At 53.1% G+C, this 19,111-nt stretch overlaps 1 protein-coding gene across 1 annotated transcript in view; it reads right to left on the bottom strand.

The window, feature by feature from the left end:
• Nucleotides 1-907: 907 nt before the first annotated feature.
• NOS2 (nitric oxide synthase 2) overlaps nt 908-19,111 on the bottom strand; it is a 31,057-nt gene continuing 12,853 nt past the window's right edge. The window contains exons 11-26 of the mRNA XM_033089054.1: nt 16,029-16,223; nt 15,156-15,238; nt 14,632-14,776; nt 13,643-13,747; nt 12,931-12,980; nt 12,381-12,555; nt 11,477-11,609; nt 10,491-10,569; nt 9,530-9,711; nt 7,239-7,402; nt 6,058-6,265; nt 4,386-4,473; nt 3,829-3,950; nt 3,353-3,501; nt 2,186-2,380; nt 908-1,651 (exon numbers count right to left, since the gene is read on the bottom strand). Of these exons, the coding sequence (XP_032944945.1) occupies nt 1,532-1,651; nt 2,186-2,380; nt 3,353-3,501; nt 3,829-3,950; nt 4,386-4,473; nt 6,058-6,265; nt 7,239-7,402; nt 9,530-9,711; nt 10,491-10,569; nt 11,477-11,609; nt 12,381-12,555; nt 12,931-12,980; nt 13,643-13,747; nt 14,632-14,776; nt 15,156-15,238; nt 16,029-16,223 (2,193 nt within the window). The 3' untranslated portion in view covers nt 908-1,531. The remainder of the gene's footprint in view (nt 1,652-2,185; nt 2,381-3,352; nt 3,502-3,828; nt 3,951-4,385; nt 4,474-6,057; nt 6,266-7,238; nt 7,403-9,529; nt 9,712-10,490; nt 10,570-11,476; nt 11,610-12,380; nt 12,556-12,930; nt 12,981-13,642; nt 13,748-14,631; nt 14,777-15,155; nt 15,239-16,028; nt 16,224-19,111) is intronic.

The raw sequence follows: 19,111 nt of genomic DNA, 5'->3' as shown, positions 1-19,111 counted from the left end.
ACCATTTATTAGATGCTTTGCTGGGACACTGGAAGCTGCCATGCCTCCTTCTCCCTCCACCACCCCATCTGAGAACGGGGACCAGGGAGCCAATGAAACACGCCAAACCCAAGCTGGGAGCCAGATTTTGCCAGACTCCTACTTAGACTCTGGCTGAGTTCCTTCCTTGTTCTCACTGGGAGAAAGAAACGTGGCTCAGTCCCTGAAGAAGCCTTTCCTGTGGAAGATGTGTGTCCTTTACTCACGGCCACGTCCTTGACACGCAGCCCGACCTCACCTGTTTTGTCATCCAGATGCCAAGTCATTATTGGCCAAACTCTCATGAAGCGGGCTGCCCCGGAGGAAAATACATGACTTTGTAAGACAGGCTGTGGTCAGGCCCTTCACTACACAGATGGCATCATATGCAGCGCCACCCCCGTGCCGCGCCGCCCTGCCCACCCCCTTCACTTCAGCTGAGGCCCCACAGGAGGCCTGTGCCCACCTTGTGCCCACCACAGTTTTCAGATGTGCCCTCCGTATGCTGCCCCTATACCTGGCGGCCATTTCAGAGAAGCAGTGTGGCCAAGCTGGTATGTCCCTTTGGGGGGTATTTTTCCGGGCATGGCACCCACCTCCACCACCAGTCCTCAACTCTATATAACTTAGGGCGGCTTTTTTTTTTTCAAGATTTTTATTTTTTATTTTTTATTGGGGAGGGGGAACAGGACTTTACTGGGGAACAGTGTGTATTTCTAGGACTTTTTATTAGGGAACAGTAGTGTGTTTTTCCCAGGACTCATCAGCTCCATCCAAGTCAAGTTGTCCTTTCAATCGTAGTTGTGGAGGGCGCAGCTCAGCTCCAGGTCCACTTGCCGTTGCTAGTTGCAGGGGGTGCAGCCCACCATCCCTTGCAGGAGTTGAGGAATCGAACTGGCAACGTTGTGGTTGATAGCCCACTGGCCCATGTGGGAATCGAACCGGCAGCCTTTGGCGTTAAGAGCACGGAGCTCCAACCACCTGAGCCACCGGGCCGGTCCAGGGCTGCTTTTCCTACAAACACCACCCCCCCACACACACACACGTCATGTGGTTAAAATAAAATGCATTTCATGTAACTATCTCCATCAAGGAGTCATACAGGGAAGGCTTAAATGGCCCTCAGCAGCAGACATTTTTTTTTTCAATGCAGTGCATTGAACCAGATATGGCGGCACAACAGCGCCTCACGATGGTCACTTGAGGTGATGCAATCAGAAGAAAGGTCCATCCTTCCCACCCATTGGCCAGGCCTGGCATTGCAGATTTACTCTCCAAGGGACCAGGGAGGCCCCAGTTCTCCATTATTGGGGGAAAGGGGCTCAAAGGAGACAAGAGGTCCCACTCAGTCCAGGCTGCTACTTGGTAGCAGGTCAAGTAACGGGTCTGAGGAGGAAGGGGATGGAGAAATACAATGTGAGCCTTGGGTATTTAATGTCCCTGCCTCTCCCCAGACCCTGTGACCTCAGGTAATTGAGAATTGGCTTCATCATGAAATTCTGTGGCAGCAGCTTTAACTTCTCCTGTGGGTTGTTGGAGCTCTGGGATCGCTGGCCTGCCCTGCTGCCCCATCCTTTTTCACCTCATAGGGAAATACAGCACCAAAGATATCTTCATGATAGCGCTTCTGGCTCTGTAAGGGAAAACAGAGACCAACGTGTCAGCTCTGCGGTTCAGGCACCTCTCATTCATTAGGTACAGCCTGAGGATCCCTCAGCTTCTCTATCACTTGTACACTCGTGAGCCACTTGCCTTTCCAACGGTCATACTTAGATTACACTTGACTCTCACTTCGACTCTTTACCTCCCTCCAGTGCCCACCCGGGGTGGAACACCTTGGGCTTTACGATGGACAGTACAGCCTGCCTAGTGCTTGCACAAGATGCTCCCAGAAATGGGGGCTCTGATTGGTGATTGCTGCGTCCTTTCTCCCAGCCTTGAAGTATCACGAGGCACAGCAGCATGTGAGAGGCTCTGCCAGTCTTACAGTTTGCCTCTGTTTAACTGAGCAACCAGACCAGGATGCACACATCAGGCCTCTCACAGCCCACCCAGCTCTGACCTCCAGGATTCCTGGGAGGTTCAGGGCAGTGCTGAGCCTGACTCCTCCAGCCCTGGCTCCCTGGCCCTTCACCTTCATCCCCAGCCCACACACCAGTGACCATACCTTAAGCTGGAAGAAATAGTCCTCGACCTGCTCCTCACTCAGGCTCAGCTTGGCAGCCACCAGCTGCTTCAGGGTGTGGGACACATCCCGGGCCATGCGCACGTCCCCGCAGACATAGAGGTGGCCTTGCTCCTTGTGGAGAACGCAGAGCACCTCCTCGGCCAGCTGCTGTCGCAGGATATCTTGAACATAGACCTGAAACCAGAGGAAATGGTGGGCCCAGGCCCCTGCTGCTGGGGAGAAGCTTGCAGTCAGGACAGCTGGTGAGGAGGCGGTGAGAGGTCTCAGGGGGCTGAAGGGTGAGCAGCCCCCTAGCCAGGACCTTGCACAGGGACCAGGCCCCGCATGAGGAGCTGCACTGGCACCCTGGTTGGCCCCAGACTATCCTCAGGCTGGAGAGAGGGAGGCTGGCCACAGCCCTGTCCTCGGGGAGCTCCCGTGGGACTCCTGGATTTACTCGGAATTCACCATGCTTCCACGAGGCATCAATCAAGCCACTTCCCTGCGCAGAGCTCTGAGGCCCACCTGCCTACACCCCAGAAAAGGGAGCCTCTCAGTGCAGAATGTCTGTGGGATCGCCACTGTAACTCAGAGCAGGGCACAGAGCCTGGGCTCCTCCGTGACACAGAAGTCCAGGAGCCCATTGGGGACTCTCTGCTCTTGTCCCACACGAGACTCTCAGTGACCCCAGCGCTGGGCACGGAGCACTCTCCTGGGAGGAGCCCTGATGGGACAGGTTCGTAAGAGCTGAGCCAAGTCTGTCCCGACTCCCCAGGCTCATGGGGCAGCAGAGCTCGTCAGGAGGCCGGTGGTGGGAGCAGCGGCCGCCCTCCAGCCATGCTGTGCTTCAGCGGAAGGCTGGCCTGGCCCACCTCTCCCCAGTTGGTTGTGCATCGTTGGGGAGGACCTTTATCAGGCTGGGTCCTGGGGATTAACCCAGCAGGTGGCCCGGACTTAGTCCTGAACGTCTCAGGGCCTCTCTCTTTTCCCAGAAAAGAGAACATAATAGCTGCACAGCATGCCTCAGACAGTTGTATAACTACCTCCATTTTAGAGCCTACGAGAAGAAGCCTCAGAGAGGTGAGGGGGCGGGTGGGGTGCCAGGGCGTCCACCACAGTCTGTGCTTTTAATGCTCTGCCCACTGCACGGGCACTTGCTCCATTTACCTTGGGCTGGCCAGGCAGGCGAGAATAGGCCGTGTGCACCTCATGCAGCACCCCCTTCCGGACCATCTCCAACATTTCCTCTTGATAGAGGTGGTCCTCGTCGGGGCGGTGGCACCCGAACAACAGGGTCATGCGGCCGCCCTGGAGCCCTGCAAAACCCAGCAGGCTGCAGTTACCAGAGTGGCCACCAGAGGGCGGGCATCAAGGCCTGAACCGCTGAGTGCCCAATTTGAATTCTCATTTCATCCCCGTGAGTAACCATTGCATCTAGTACTTTCCCCACTTTACAGCTGAGGAAGCGGAGGCCCAGGGTGGTTAGATCACTGATCCACACAGGCTGAGGTAAACTTCAGATAGGGGCCAAGAAACGGGTGTGGGCAGTGGCACAATTCTCCTGCAGCTCCAGTTGGACTCCCAAGGCAGGGGCTGGCCACCGGTGCCTCCCACTCCCACCCCTGGGAACCCTCCAGCAGTACCTTTGTGCTCGGCATCATGGAGCCGCTGCTGCCAGAAACTGCGGAAGGGAGCGATGCCCGTGCCAGGCCCGATGAGGATGCAAGGATGGGAGCGGTCCTCGGGGAGCTGGAAGTTACTGGCACTGAAGGGGACAGGGACGGAAGGAGAGATGCCCTACTTCTCAGACACCATGGGCTGGGTGCACATGCAAGACAGGGCCTAGGGATCTGGCGGGGAGGTATGGTTGGGCGTGGTAGTGTTGGGGGTGCCGAGAAGACAATGAGCTAAGATTTGATTCCCAAACCCTGCACGCTGCTTCATACCCTGGCCAGACACACCATCACCTCACCCGGGGTCCCTTTGAAAAAGGCTGAACCTCACTGTACTCTGGGCCCCATCCCCACTGTCACCTCCATCCCTCCTAGAGACTTGGCCATGCTCTATGGCCAGCTCACAGAATGGAGAGGCCCAGTGTGACCCCCGGTGCCTTTTTTAGGGGCCCAGAGTGGCACCTAAACCCCAGATCCCGCCCTTTCAACCCACAACTCCCAGGAGCCAGTGGTCTGGGAGTGCTTACCTTCGTACAAAGCAGGGCACTGGGTCCTGGGACTTCAGGCTGCTGAGCCACGTGCTGCAGACGCCATGGTGCAGGGGACCCTGGCCATCTGCAAGGACAGCAAAGACCTGACCAACATCGCCCCCTGCCTCACCCCGACGTGAACCGCCCCAGTGGTTCCTCCCACACCGACGCACCTCCTCCAGCTGTCCGCTCAGGTTCTCTATGGGCTTTAACCTGGGAGCTGTTTTTCACCTGGTTCTGAGATCCACCCTCCACACACCCAGAGCTGGTGAAAGGGCCTTAGAGAGTGTGCAAGCCTCTCCTTTTGCCACTGCAGAAACTGAGTCGCAGAGAGGGACAGTGACTTGTACAAGGTCACTCAGCAGTAGCATCAGGTCACAGGTCAGTTTCCCTGACTCCTTCTAAGAGTTTCTCCAGGCACCCTCCCAGCACACGACTCCGCTCCGATGACAGTTGCACCCTGGGTGGCCCGTCACTGCGCCGAGAGTGTCCTCACAAGTATAGCCCTTGCTAGTAGGAACCCTGGGTGATGCACACCCTCCTGAGCATTCCAGTCTGCTCTGAAATCTGTGTGTGGCCCCTCCTGGGCTTGTGGAAACCCCAGCTTTCTCTGGGGTACATTCCCTCCCTAGTGGCCCAGCATGTAAAGCGACCTCCAACCAACTTGAGAAGTCCCCTTGCTTTTCCTCTGGCTGGCATCTTGCCCTCACAGGATGTGTCTGCGTCTCCTCCGCCAGTTTGAGGTTTGACACTGGGCTTGTGTGATGTTCCCTAGCACAGCAAATACAGTCTCTGCCCAGTTTTTAGAAACTGCATGATTGCGCCTCTTAGAACACAGAGGGCTCTGAGGGGTGGGCCAGCTCGCCAACTTTGCCAACCCAAGCAAGGCTGAGTTATGGAGGTCAAGGCAGGAGCGTGCCAGCGGAGGAGCCAAGCCCAACTGGACTTGTCAGTGTCAGCCCATCCCCCAATCTTCTGCCCTCATAGCACCCTGCACATTCCTTCTCAGCACCTACATAATGACAATTGTCTATTTCTATGAGTCTCTCTTCATTGCCCCCTGTAGGTGAAAAGCTCCATGAGAGCAGGGGCTGTGTGTACTGCACTACCACACCCGCCACGGCGTTAAGCATAGAGAGGGATGAAATAAATCATCGCTGAATGAGTGAATGAAGGAATGAACAACCGAGGCAGAATCACCCCTGTGTTCAGGCTGGACTACCGGGAAGATTAAGAGTCATTGGGCTCCCACCAAGTACTGGGTACTTTCCATATTCGATCTCATGAAATTGTCCCAACAGTAGTGGGACAGTAGAGGGGAGCAGGGTGGTTAAGAACTTGGACTCAGCAGACTACCTGGGGTTCAATCCCAGTTCTCTACTTGCTAACAGTGTGACTTTGAACAAGTGGCTGAACCGCTTTGTGCCTCCGTTTCTTCGCCTGTAAAATGCACACAGTACCCACCTCACATGGTTACTGATAATACATATACAGAGGGGGCTAGCTCGGCGCCTGGTTCAGAGTACTCTCTCCCACATGCCTCCTATTGCTATAGCAACTCTGGAAGGTGGGTGTTTAACTGATGAGGAGACCAAAGCTCAGAGATGTTGAACAGCTGCCCAGGAAGCAGCAGAGTTGGACTGCTCCGAAGCCCGTGCCCCAGCCTCACCTCGGGTGCGGTAGGTGAGCACAGCCACGGTGAGGTGGACCTCCGTGGGTGTGTGGTCCCAGGAGGAGCTGATGGAGTAGTATCGCGGTTTCAGAATAGGGAGCTGGGAGAGCAGGAAGCTGGCAGGTATCCGCAGTGACGGGAATTCCTCTAGCACCTCCAGGAACGTGGGGCTGTTGGTGAACTTCCACTTGTTGTATTCCGAGGGCTGAAAGGCAAGGGCAGTGTGAGTGACTCAGGGCTCTTGCCCCACCCCGAGAGAAGAGCCTGTCACAATCCAGTACTCATTCATTCATTCATTCATTCATTTCCTCAACAAACACATTGAGGTACCAGGCGCTGTCCGAGGTGCTGAGACTGCCAAGCTGGAGAGGAAATAGTTCCTGTCTTGGAGGAACTCAAGCCAGCAGGTAGCATTTATTTAACTTGTGTGCTTAGACTTCACGGTCAGCATCTTGTGGGTAGGAGTCAAATCTTTATTATAACCTAATTTGGGGCAGGGCTTTGGAATCATACAGACTTGGGTTGAAATCACGACTGGCTGCTGTGACTGGATGCTTGTTTTAGAGCTGCGGGATCTTGTCTCCATGACTGAACCTTTTTGGAATGAGGAGACCGCCACTTACTTCGTGGGGATGTTGTGAGAATTAAACGAGAATGTGTGCCAAGTCCGTGCAGTGCAGCCACAAGAGAACGGCAGTGGAAGGAACTGCAATCACGATAATTAGCAAAAATGATAACAGTAATAATGACGTCCCATGCCTTTTGCAAAGACTTGGACCTAGAAAGTCGCAGGTGAGTCAATGTATTCTCTTATGAATGTATTCATTCAGCTACCCATCTGTCACCATGTCCATTTATCCATCCATCCTCCAACACTTCCTAAATCCCAGGTTTGTTCCAGGTTTTGGGAGCACAAAGACAGACAAGACATAGTGGCTCTTTTTCTAGATCACGTCTGAGGAAGTGTACTTTGCTTGCATCCTTCAGACACTCAGAAAACTCCAGTTCACTCAACACAACTGCGTCCTGGAGATGGGATGGGAGAGGATGTCATTGACAAGTCTCATGTTGGGAAGTCGGGTGGATTCCCCCTTGGAGGTTAAAGACCAGCTCTGGGCTCTGGCTTCCCCTGATTCTGGCACCCTGCCACTACCTCACCCACCAGCCCTGACCTTTACCTGGCACAAGGTCTCCAGCCTCTGTCTCTCAGCCTCTTCCGTGGCCAGCAGGGCCAGCTTTTGGAGCAGCAGCTGGGTTGGGGGTGTGGTGATGTCCAGGAAGTAGGTGAGGGCCTGGCTGAGTGAGCAGGGGGGCAATCGCTTCTCCGTGACCCAGTAGCTGCCTGAATAGAGAAATAAGGGGTCAGGACGGGGAAATGGCCCCATTTAGGAGGATGAGCCCCTTGAGGCAGGCACCCTCCACCCTCCCGCTGCAGGGGAGAGAAGATGCTGATTTTCTGGCTCCAGGAACAACAGGGCTCACGTGTCCAACTCATGTGCAGGAAGGAGGTTCCCAGAGACAGGCTGCAGGCGAGGCTGAACAACAGCCCTCCCACAGGCACCCACGGTGACACATTCCTGCAAAACTGTGCTCTGGACTCCAGTCCCTCCCTCACCCAGACCTGAACTTTAACGGGACATCCACAGGTGAACTACAGACTCACAGGGACTAAATCCATCAAAGACTGATAGAGGTCCCAGAGGCCAGTCGTTAATTTGGAGAAAAGCACATGACTGCAGTCCCCTGGGGCGCTGTACCAAGGGGTGTTGGTAGAGCAGCCAATCTGCCCAAAGTGAGGTGGCAAATCTCTAGGAGTCCCAAGGGATAGCATACAGGGTGGTCACAGCATGGACTCTGGGGCCAGTAGAAGTGGGTTCAAACTGTGGTTCTCCACTTACTAGCTGGGTGACTGAACTCTCTGGGCCTTGGATTCTGCCTCTGTGAAATGGATGTGATAACAAAACCTGTCGCCCTGGGTTTGTGTGTTCACTGAATGAAACAGTGCAGGTATAATAGTTGGTACAGTGTCTAGCACAGGGGCTCAATAAATGTGAGGTAAAAATATTACTATTATGCTATTTCATCTAGACTCAAGGCCTAATGAACCACGTCTGTCTCCCTACGGTCATGAGGACATCTCTGCCCCCTCATCCCCAAGTTTCAGGCTCTCTCACCTTCTGGACCATGGGGGACAGCTAGAGTTTTTCTTCTCTGACCCCTGCTTTCCTATTTTGGCCACTCTGTTTAAGGGGACACAGGCTCGGAGGTGTCATTTTCAGTGAGGAAGCTAAAGCCAGGAAGCTAGTCCTATGGCCGGGGGGGGGGGGGGGCCCATGGTGGTTGATTTCAGGTTGATTTCATTAGTTTACCTCTCCTAGTGCCTGTCACCTCATTTTGTGCTCACCACAGAGACCGAGAGCCTCATCTTAGCACAGGAAGGGGGTGCCCTGAGCCCTCCCTAGGAGAGCGTCTTTTCCCCCGTGAGGCTGGTGAGGCAGAGCCACACTCTCCTGGTCACCGACGGCCTGCCCCTGCCCATGGCCCAGGGAAGGTGGGGAGAAATCAGACCCTCCGTGGGGAAGCAGTATGAAATTAGAGTGCCGTGAAAACGCTAGGAGGTTATAAATTTGGGGATCCGGGAGACCCTCAGGGTATATTAAATCCCTTCTCCGACCTTCTGGACAAATGTTCATTGGCCTGTGGGAAATGGACAGCCCTCCATTCTTCCATTTATTTGGTTCCAGGAAATTGCTTTCACAACAAGCCTACAAGGAAGGCTCTATTATCTCTATTGTAGAGACAAAGAAATAAAGCCTTGAGCAGTTAACTCACACGCCCAAGGCCACACAGCTGGTAAGTGATGGATCAGGGACTTGAACCTTCAAACCTCACCATTTTTAACTGTTTCACACTTTTCCATTATGTCACCTAGCAAGCTGTACATATGTGGCTATTGTGGGGACTAAGGAGACATATGACATATGAGTATATCGTACATATAAAATGCTGGCATATAGTAATTACCCACACATGCCAGCTGCTACTGTTATTATTATAATAATAATAACTAGGTAGTGAGCTCTGAGGGCAGACACTGAGTCCCATTCATTTTTGGAACCCAGGTCCTGTCTGTTTTATAGATGTGACCAGTTAAAATTTGGATGGAAAAATAAACGAGTCAGTCAATCAACAAAAAAGTGGCCAGATGAGCAAAAGAATGAAAGCAAAAAAACTACCCCAGCCTCTGGCATTGGGCAAATAGTCCCAAAGAAAGGGCCCGTTTTTGCTGGCCTGCCGGAGAACCATTTGCATGGCTGCTTTAGCACAGGCTTGGGTGGCCCACCCACCCAGCAGGAAGGACAGGGTTAGCTGCCTGCAGTTCAGGCCTGGGCTCAGCCTATCAGCCTGATGGGGGTTGGCAGGAGGATTCTGGGGTCACCTCAGCAGAGGCTGCGTGCAGAGGACTCACCGGTCTCACTGAGGGTCTCCAGGTGCAGGAGTTGGTGGGGTGCAGGGCTGTCCACCACGTGCTCCAAAATGCCTTGGACCAGGGCCGGCTGGTTGCTTGGGAAAACCCCCAGGTGCTCTCCGGGCAGGTAGCTGAAACCTTGGCTGCCCTCACAGGAGAGTTCCACCAGGAGGGTGGTGCGGCTGGACAAGGGAAAAAGAGGCCTGTGGTGACGCCACCAGGATTTCCTCCAGAGCTCTCTCATGGGTGGGCCCGTTTCCCCAGGAAATGTGCCCTCCTTTAATTTTCCTGCCTGGTTCCATGAGCACAGGTCGCTGGCATCCCCTGAGGCTGGGTGCCCAAGAAGACCTGCCGCTGACCTGGCCTGTGGCTTCTCCGTGGGGAGAAGGTGGGCTGCAGCCCCCCACACCCGTGCAGTCCCCCAAGCCCACGAGGGCTTGAGCACAGACTCCCCCTAAAGAAAGCATCCCACTGGGAGACATGTGGGCTTTGGGACAAATTTCCCCTTGTCCTCAGCACAAATCCGGTTCTTATTAGAACAAAGCCCAGGTTTCCTAATGGATGGGGGAGGAAGCACAGAGAAACAAAACCTACAGAGATTCCACAACACTCATCCTGGCGGGGAAATGTCCTTCCCTGCCAAAACTTCTCCTAAGAGTTCTTAAGAAAGAGTCCACTGGTTTGAGTTTCTCCTACCCTCCCCTTTTGGTGAAAGAGTCAAGTGACAGAGGGCAGGACGTGAAGCAGGTCCTAGTTCCCAAGCTGGAAAAATTGGCCCATGGTTAATGGAGACCAGACACGAAGGGACTGGGGCCACAGGGTGACCTGTTCGGCTGGTCCTCATCAATGGCACTACTGCTGATGCCAGCAGATACATCTCTCTCACAGGCTAACTCGCTCTGGTCTTGCCTTCATTAAAATCTGTGGACCATCGCCCAAGAAGCCCGGTACCCTACCCCACCTGGATTTCGGACTCCGTAGATTCCGCTGCGATTTGAGCTTCATGGTGAACACATTCTTGGCGTGCATGTTGCTGAGGGCTGTGGGGGACAGAGAGACGGTGAAATGGCCACGTGGCTCTTACGTGCTGGTGGGGCAGCCTCCCTGTGTCTGAGTCAATGACACCGGACACTGCCTTTGGGATGTCCCGCTGTGGTGGTGGCAGGGGTTTCCTCCTGTTCTTTTTCCCCACTGTGTTTCTGAATCACAAATAAAGACCTTTGGTCTGACAGAGGGTGGTTGTCCTGCTGCTGGGGGCTGGGAAATGCAATTTAGATGCCTTTACATTGCATTTAAATATGGGGATTTCTAGGACATTCCCACGGTTTGGGATCCGCAGGAGAGCACAGGTGAAGCTGGGGGTATCCTAAACATGCAGAAACCTGCAGGACCACTGTGCTCATGGTACAAGAAAAGAGGGAGCGCAGAGGCACAGCAGCCGGAGGGCGCTGTGGAGAGTCCACAGACTGCAGCCTGGACCGGGCTCTACAGAATGTTGTTTACAATCCCTGGCTGCCGTAGGAGCTGGGAGGCTGGGGCTCAGCTCTCAACTTGGCCACATGCTGGCAACTCCCTGAACTTCAGTTTCTCTGTCTGTGCCTTTCTCGCAGGATGAGTGTCAGGGCTCACTTAGAGTTGGTGGACAAAGAGCCCAGGACAGTGCGTGGCACACAGGAGGCCCTCAGGTGGTGCCAGATCCGTCTCTCTCCAGCTTCCTCCCAGGGCTTCCTCCTGAAACGGCCTCCCTCAGAGATGAAGCAAGGCCTTGACTCTGGCACCCCAACCGGCTCTTGGAGGCAACGAGAGAGAGATGCCTGGCAGCCCTAGGCCAGCTGCCTCTGTTCAGAGGGTCCCAGTGGTCTCCTCGACCACAGGCTCAGAGCTCAGAAACCCTGACCCTGGCAGGAAGGGCAAAGCAAGCCCCATGTGGTGCCGGGAAGAAGGTACCTTTGTTGAGGTCCAAAGGCTGTGAGTCCTGCACGAGCCTGTAGTGGTGCGGGTCCCAGGTCACACTGGTGGTGTAGAGTTTGGGGATCTGAATGCAGTGTTTGCCTCGGACATTGAACGTCTCACAGGCTGCCTGGAAGAAGCCAGAGCGGATTGGTGTTAAGAGTCGTCATTGTCATCAGCAGCGGCATCACCACCTACTTCAGGTCCATACCACGGAGCGAAGTGCTTTGTATAATCACTAAGCATACTTATCTTCGTGGGTGGTTGTGAAGACTCAAAGAGGTGCCCGGCTTTGGCACACAGTAGCTGTTGGCATTATGCTGAATATTGATACTGATAGTATCTCGTTTTATCAGCATGCCCACACCATGAGGCAGGTCTGAGTACTTCCGTTTTCCTACGGAACCCCAGGCCGGGGCTTGGGCACCACGTCTGCCGTGACTCAAGCTGGTGCTTCTAGGCACCACTGTTGGGTGAAACACTTCGCTTAAATGAGGAGTTTGCTAAATCAGAGGAAGCAAGCTTGCTACAGGTGACAAAGACAAATTGACACAGGCACAAAGAACTCAACTGGATGGTCTCGGTCCCCACCTCTCTGTGGCCAGGAGACAAGAGGTGACCTGGATTATCAGAGGGGGAAAGATCTTAACCCAAAGCTCCCTGAGGGCAGAGCTGTGTCCTAGCCGCCTTCTCCCACCCAGGGGACCTACACTTAAAATGGGGCTCTTCTGGGAGGCGGAGGGAAAGCGACAATGACATGTCCCCTCAGGCCTGCAACCCCAACCCACACCTGGGACCATGCCTACAGGACCAGGCAGGGGTCACGCCACCCAGGACGCCTGACACAAATGCCCCTTTGCCTCCTGTCCATGCTGTGGGGGAGCTCCAGCTGTGAACTGACCTTGAAGGTTTGCATCGCCCAGCTGCGGAAGGCCTCCTCCTGCCCACTGAGCTCGTCCCCTTCCCCTGTTGGGGTGAGCTGAGAGGCTCCCAGGTGGGACATCTTCTGGTCGATGTCATGGGCAAAGGCGCAGAACTGAGGGTACATGCTGGACCCGAGGCCAAACACGGCATATCTGCCCAAGGAGGACACACACACACACAGCTTAGGGTGAGCCAACCCATGGAGGCCTCGTCCACCAGTACCAACAGCCCCTAAGACCAGCCTCACACATTCCCACTTCAGCCAGACATAGGACCCACCAGGGCACATCCCCTTCTGGTCCTCCCTGGCTCCCAAGCCTGTCACTAACTCTCATAACCAACCCTATGCTTGGCCTGCAGCCCTGTAAGGGGGCCTTGATTTCCCTAGCTTGATCCGTGACACACGCTGAGGACAGGCTCTCTCTGTGCCTGGACATCCCAGAGAAGACCCCCTGGTACATACCCAGTTCCAGACTCTGGGCCCATAAAGCCGGGCTCGGACAAGCGGGGGTGGGGAACAGCCTTACCTGAACTTGTTGGTGAGCTCTTTCAGCATGAACAGGGATCGCTTCAGTTTCTAGAAAGAGAGAGAACCACAGAGTTCTCAGGACAGGATTCATCAAAGCACTGCCTTTTCTCTTCTGATGACCCATTGAAAAACTGGCCACGTCTGACAGGAGAAGGTTCAAGATCCACAAATGAAAGTTGGTTTATATGTACCTGCCTGGGGCTCAGAGACAAGTTCAGCCTTAGCAAGTCACGTGGGCCTGACCCTCAGGGGGGACCCAGAACAGCCCCCTCCCAACTCACCCAGCCCTAGTAGCGCTGGGCCTGGCCTACAGCAGGGCATCACCAGAGGGTCTCCTAATGGGGTGTGACTGAGCCTCGCTTCTCATTTGGAACCTGGTTAGAGCAACAACTGGTCCCATATCCTCTAAAATAACCCTGGCTTCCCAATTGTGAGTGTGATATAAAGTTTTCTTTAACCATGACTTTTTTAATTTAAAAAGGCAGGTCCATTTACCGAACTATATTTAAGTATATCATAGGAAAGGTGGCACCTGCAGATGGCAAGAGTGATGAAGGACACAGGCAAAATGGTTGACGTTAGGACAACCCAGAGTGATCTGAGCACTCAGTCCCGAAAGCCTCCTTAGGACATGCTGAATCCCCCCGATCCTTTCCTTGGTCTTCTTGGGCCCTACCGCCCCCCAGACCGCTGGGACCTGGCCCGCATACCTCTCCGTTGCCGGGGGAGTCTCCGTTCCCAAACGTGCTAGTCACCACCAGCAGAAGCTGCTCCTCTTCCAGGCTGCTCAGCCTGTACTCATCCATGCAGACCACCTGCAGGGCACCGAGAGTGGGTATCAGCCCTGGGTTCCAGGGTGGGGCCCTCTGCGCCCTCCCCAGACACCCTGCACTTCCCTCCCCGACCCAGGCCGAGGGCCCCCTTCATCATCCTGTCCCCGCTGTGCCCAGCACAGAGGAGGCACAGAGGAGGCGGGAGCTTAACAAATCCCTGTGAAACGAACAACGTCCTCGAATCTCCTTCCTGCCTCAAGCCCCACCGACAAGACAACACGTCAGCGAGCCCTGGAGGCTTTGTCTCCAATAGACTGCAGGTCCCAAATCAAAACACGTTCACCGCTTTCACAGCTTTTCATAGCTGTGTGGACATATTTTCCACAAAAATGGGATGAGCAGGTTATAACAATGATGCCTTTGGCGCCTGAGGAACCCGAATGCTTTGCCTGATCTCGGGGTAAGGGTGTCACTGCGTCGCTGTGCTAGCCAGGCTTGGGAGGCCTGCAGTGGTGAAGGATAAAATCCAACACTGATGGAATGAATTAGTCACCCTTTGGGGTTTTATTTGTCTGCATATTATTCATCCATTGGCCCCTTCAGCGTTAGCACTGTACCCTGGATGGAAGGCGATCATTCAGTAACCAGGAATAAAATTCGTCTAGAGCAGCTCACGCATAGAGTGACTTGGAGTCATCAGGAGAGTGTTTCTCAAACTGTGTTCCCTGGAACACTCTGAGAAACCTATTTACTGTGCGGGTTTGGGAATCCCCGGACACACATCTGTCCTCCTATCACATATTTACAAGGTACAGCGGCGCATCCAAGGTCCTGGGACATCCAGGCGCAGGGTGACCATTTTAACTTTCCCAGACTTCTCTTCACACAGGAAGAGAAAATGGCACATGTCCAGCTGGGTCGGCTACCTTGGGGTTGAAGGCACAGCTGAACAAGGCCCCGAGGTCCCGGGCCAGCATTTCTGATTTTCCCGTCTCTGTCGCAAAGAGGATTGTGGCTCTAGCTCGGCTGGCCATGGTCTTGCACATCAGCATAGAGGCGAAGAGCACGGCTCTGTGGGGACAGACAGACAGACACTGTGTGCTGACTCGGCCTTCCAGAGGAAGATGGCGCCCAGGTCCATGGGAAGGGGACAGGGTTCAAAGCAGAGCAGGTTGAGGGGGAAAACCCCACGCTTCTCACCAGCTATCAACCCTGTCTCACTGTCCATCTCCTTCCTTCAACTGCTCAACCCACTACTCAGCCCCTTCGGGAAAACGGAGGACACAGGCGGTTGGAACAATGGCAGCAGGTGACCCGTGGGATTGATGGGCAGACCTCCAGGAGCCAAACTGCATTAGGATGATCTTTTCTCTTGGTTCCCTGCCCTTCAAGGCCTCGAGGGCAGCCTGACTAGAAGGAAAGGACGTCAACAGTGGCCGCTCCCACTTACTTAACCAAGACTTGGAATCGAATCTCTCTTCTCCGGGGTCTCCGCTGCTCATCCTGCCAGACGTGGGTTTTCCAGGCCTCCACCTTCAGAAAAGAGAGCAACGTGAGAGGAAGGTGGGCCCGGGCTCAGCGATGCTGGGGAGACAGATGACCCTCATGCCCTTCATGAGTTGGGGGGCGCGCAGGCCCTGCCCTCTACCCCCACCTCACTAATAGCCCCACAGGGCAGCGCTGTGTCTGTCTGTGTCCCATGTACCGCGTGGTCCGTTGATTTTACTCTCACTAGTGTCCCCCTGGAAGGAAGAGACCCCACTTCTCTTTTGATTTTAGTTTCTTATCACTAGGAAGACTATACAATGTACAGCCCAAACTGGGACACCTTTGAAAGGAACGGGAGGTGCTATGACAACAGGTACAAATTGTCCTGGGCAACAAGGCACCCTACTTATCACCTTTAGGGTAAGGAAGCTCTTACCAAACCTAACCAAGCTCTTCACCATTTCACCGTGATGCTATAGGACTGTTTATGCCCCCCCCGCCCCCCCCCCGTGGAGGCAGGTGCAATGGTCACCAGGAGCTTAAACTCTGTCAGAGTAACGGGCCACTAAAGGTACAGTAAAAGGGATTTCCTGCAGGGCCAGGCTCTGTGGAAATGAACAAAAGCTGCTCAGTAACCTTGAGTGAAGCCTGGAAAGCATTAAATATGCCTCCGTGTCTCTGCTCCTCCTCCACGTCCTGCACGAGTGATGCACGTGCATGCACACATGCACACACATGCACACACATGCAAGCACACGCACACAGGTGCAGACACGCATACCCTCACCACCCCTGAGCTTCCAAGACAGAGAGGAGAGGAAGGAACTTCCCGTACCTGGTAGTAGTAGAAAGGGGACAGAACATAGTTTAACATCTCCTGGTGGAACACGGAGGTGATGCTTCCGGAAATCGGGGGGACCAGCCAGACCCAGTCAGCCGGGCAGCCCCCTCGGGACCGATACTCATTCTGCATGTACTTCATGAAGGACTCTGCAGCGGAGTGGTGATCCATGATGGTCACATTTTGCTTCTAAATCAGGAGGCAAGAAGGGGAGCTGAGGCAAGGCACAGGGGACTAAGGAGACTGGTCTGCTGGCTGCAGGCTCCCATATAAACTATCTAGGAAAGACCAGAAATCTGTAAAATGAGACAGCAGTTCCTCCTGGCCCACTCCTTGCTGGTGAAATAAATACCCAAATAGAAAGCACTTTCAGAACCTCTGAAGGAGACAAAAACATCATCATCGCCATGGTCAGCCCACAGGTCACCTGGTGGCCTTCTGTTGGCTTTCTGGGGGTAGCGTCTGGCTTCTCAGGCCATGCCCACAAGTCTCCCTGAACTCCCGACAAATGGCTCTCTCTAAATGCTGATACAGCAAACCATAGTGCCTTTTTGCTGGTAGAGAGTTCCAGGTGTCAGTTCCCCAAGGATGTGGCTCTTGGCCAAGAAGGAACTAGTCGCCTCTGAAGAGGACTGAAGCATTGGAGGAACGTTCTGTATGGAAACACAATGTCCCACATCCTCAAATTGGAAGCTGTGGGATCTGAGCCTTCCCAGAATGACCCGACAAGGGCAGCCACACCCTTCAATGTCAGGGAAACCTCGTTCAGTCAGGAGACATTTGTTTTATGTAGTGGTTCAAACCCTGGCTTCTTATTGGTCATGTAACCTTGAGCAATTAGTTCCTGAACCTCACTAAGCCTCAGTTTTATCACCTGTAAAGTGGACATGATAACAGTTTCTACATGAAGTTGTTGAAAGGATATAATAAGTTTTTAATACAAGTAAAGCATAGAACATGCTCAATAAATGTAAGCTGTTATTATTTCTGTTTGCCAGGCATTGTGTAAGGCCTGGGCATTATAGAGGTGAATGACATGGCCCCTTCTCTGCATCTGATTATATTCTAATTAAGGAGGCAGATGAAAGTCACTTGTTCCGCATGCGCTGATAGAAGCTATGATGGAGGTGGGTGCAGGTCCTGACAGAGGACAGAGGAGAAGACTCAGTACAGAAAGAAGCCTGGAGGAGAGATGGAGAATTTCACAGACAGCTTCTAAGAGGAGGTGAGTCTTGAGATATGGGTACAGGTTAGGCCGGGGACAGGCATTCCTGGAGGAGGATTCAGCGTGACTCAAGGCCAGGAGGCAGGAGAGGAACCAGCTTATGGAGGACCCAGGAGACCCAGACACACCTTCTAAAATTCACTCGTATTCATTTAGCAACTTCTGGGTGCCAGACCAGTTTTAAGCTCAGGAGCTAATGATGATTGCTGTGATAATGATGGTAACATGACAATACTAATAATAACAATAACAAAACTATGCTTACTGAGTGTTCACTAGGAGCTAGGCAGTGCAGCAAAATGTTTTGCATATATTTTCATTTGATTCTTACAGTAACCTAATGAGGGAGGTCTGACAATTAAGTTCGTGAACTTGTTGCAATGATGTTGCTAACCTTTTTTTGGTATCAGGGGATTATTCATTATGAATTTGTATCAACTGGACAAACAGTTAACCAAGTTTATTATTTGGAAGTGTTGAAAAGGCTGTGTGAAAAAGTTAGATGACCTGAACTTTTCACCAACAATTCATGGCTCTTGCATCATGACAATGCACCAGCTCACACGGCACTGTCTGTGAGGGAGTTTTTAGCCAGTAAACAAATAACTGTATTGGAACACCCTCCCTACTCACCTGATCTGGCCCCCAATGACTTCTTTCTTTACCCAAAGATAAAGGAAATATTGAAAGGAAGACATTTTGATGACATTTAGGACATCGAGTGTAATAAGACAACAGCTCTGATGGCCATTCCAGAAAAAGAGTTCCAACATTGCTTTGCAGGGTGGACTAGGCACTGGCATGGGTGCATAGCTTCCCAAGGGAAGCACTTTGAAGGTGACCGTAGTGATATTCAGCTATGAGGTGTGTAGCACTTTTTCTAGGGTGAGTTCGCGAACTTAATGATCAGACCTTATACTATTATCATCTCTGTTTTACAGATGAGGAAACAAGGTCAAGTCTTTTGAAGTTCAACCTGCAGGACAGTAACGAGGACGTCCTGGAGACTCTCAAGCAGTAGGAGAACATGACCAGCAATGGTTAGGGGACAGCTGAGGACAAGCAGATTTTCTGGGGCATATCTGTATCCTGCCAACATCAGGGTTGATGCTGGGAGCTCCCAGGAGCCAGGATGTGTGGTCCACGACCAGCATGGCCTTCCGGAGCTGGGCCAGCCCCAAAGGGCTATTCCTGTCCCGTCTCAGAGCCACCCCTCCCTCCCAATCAAGCACAAGCTTGACCTGCCTCTGGGGTGAGCAGCCCTGAGAAACAATGTGTGATTGTAAATATTTACTAGGTGATTGTTTAATGTCAGCTCCCTACTACACTCCACAAGGACAGAGTTGTTGTCTATTTTGTTCTCCACGCATCTCCTTGGTCCAGCCTAGTGCCTGAAAAATGCTCAATAAAACTTTGCTGAATGACTGAATGATCCTCTGCCAGTAGTCTGGCCTCCAGGACATCTGCCAACTTTGTGGAGATGGTCCCAGTTTCTAACGTAGGTGTCTCCACACATCCCGTGCCTCCTTCCCCAAAAAGAAGGGGAGTGTTTCTATGAATAAGAGCAGCAGATGGACCAGAGGGCTCAGTCCCACACAGTAACCCAGCTATTGTGTGTGAGGCCCAAGGGGAAGCAAGAGAACCAGTGCTCATGTGGATGTGGGTTCTTGTTCATTTATTCATACATCTGTTTTTTTTAGCATCTACCGTATGCCAGACACTCTTCTAGACTCTAGAGGTGGAACAGTGAACAAGAGAGACAAGGTCCCAGCACCTAGCACAGTGCCTGGCACAAAATGGGTGTTCAATACTTGTGTGATGCATGAATAAAAGGACAATGCGATAAGGGGAA

The sequence above is a fragment of the Rhinolophus ferrumequinum genome, chromosome 21 (genome assembly GCF_004115265.2).
Source record: "Rhinolophus ferrumequinum isolate MPI-CBG mRhiFer1 chromosome 21, mRhiFer1_v1.p, whole genome shotgun sequence".
NCBI lineage: Eukaryota > Metazoa > Chordata > Mammalia > Chiroptera > Rhinolophidae > Rhinolophus > Rhinolophus ferrumequinum.
The sequence above is the reverse complement of the archived record's forward strand: the minus strand, read 5'-3'. Positions and strand labels throughout refer to the sequence as shown.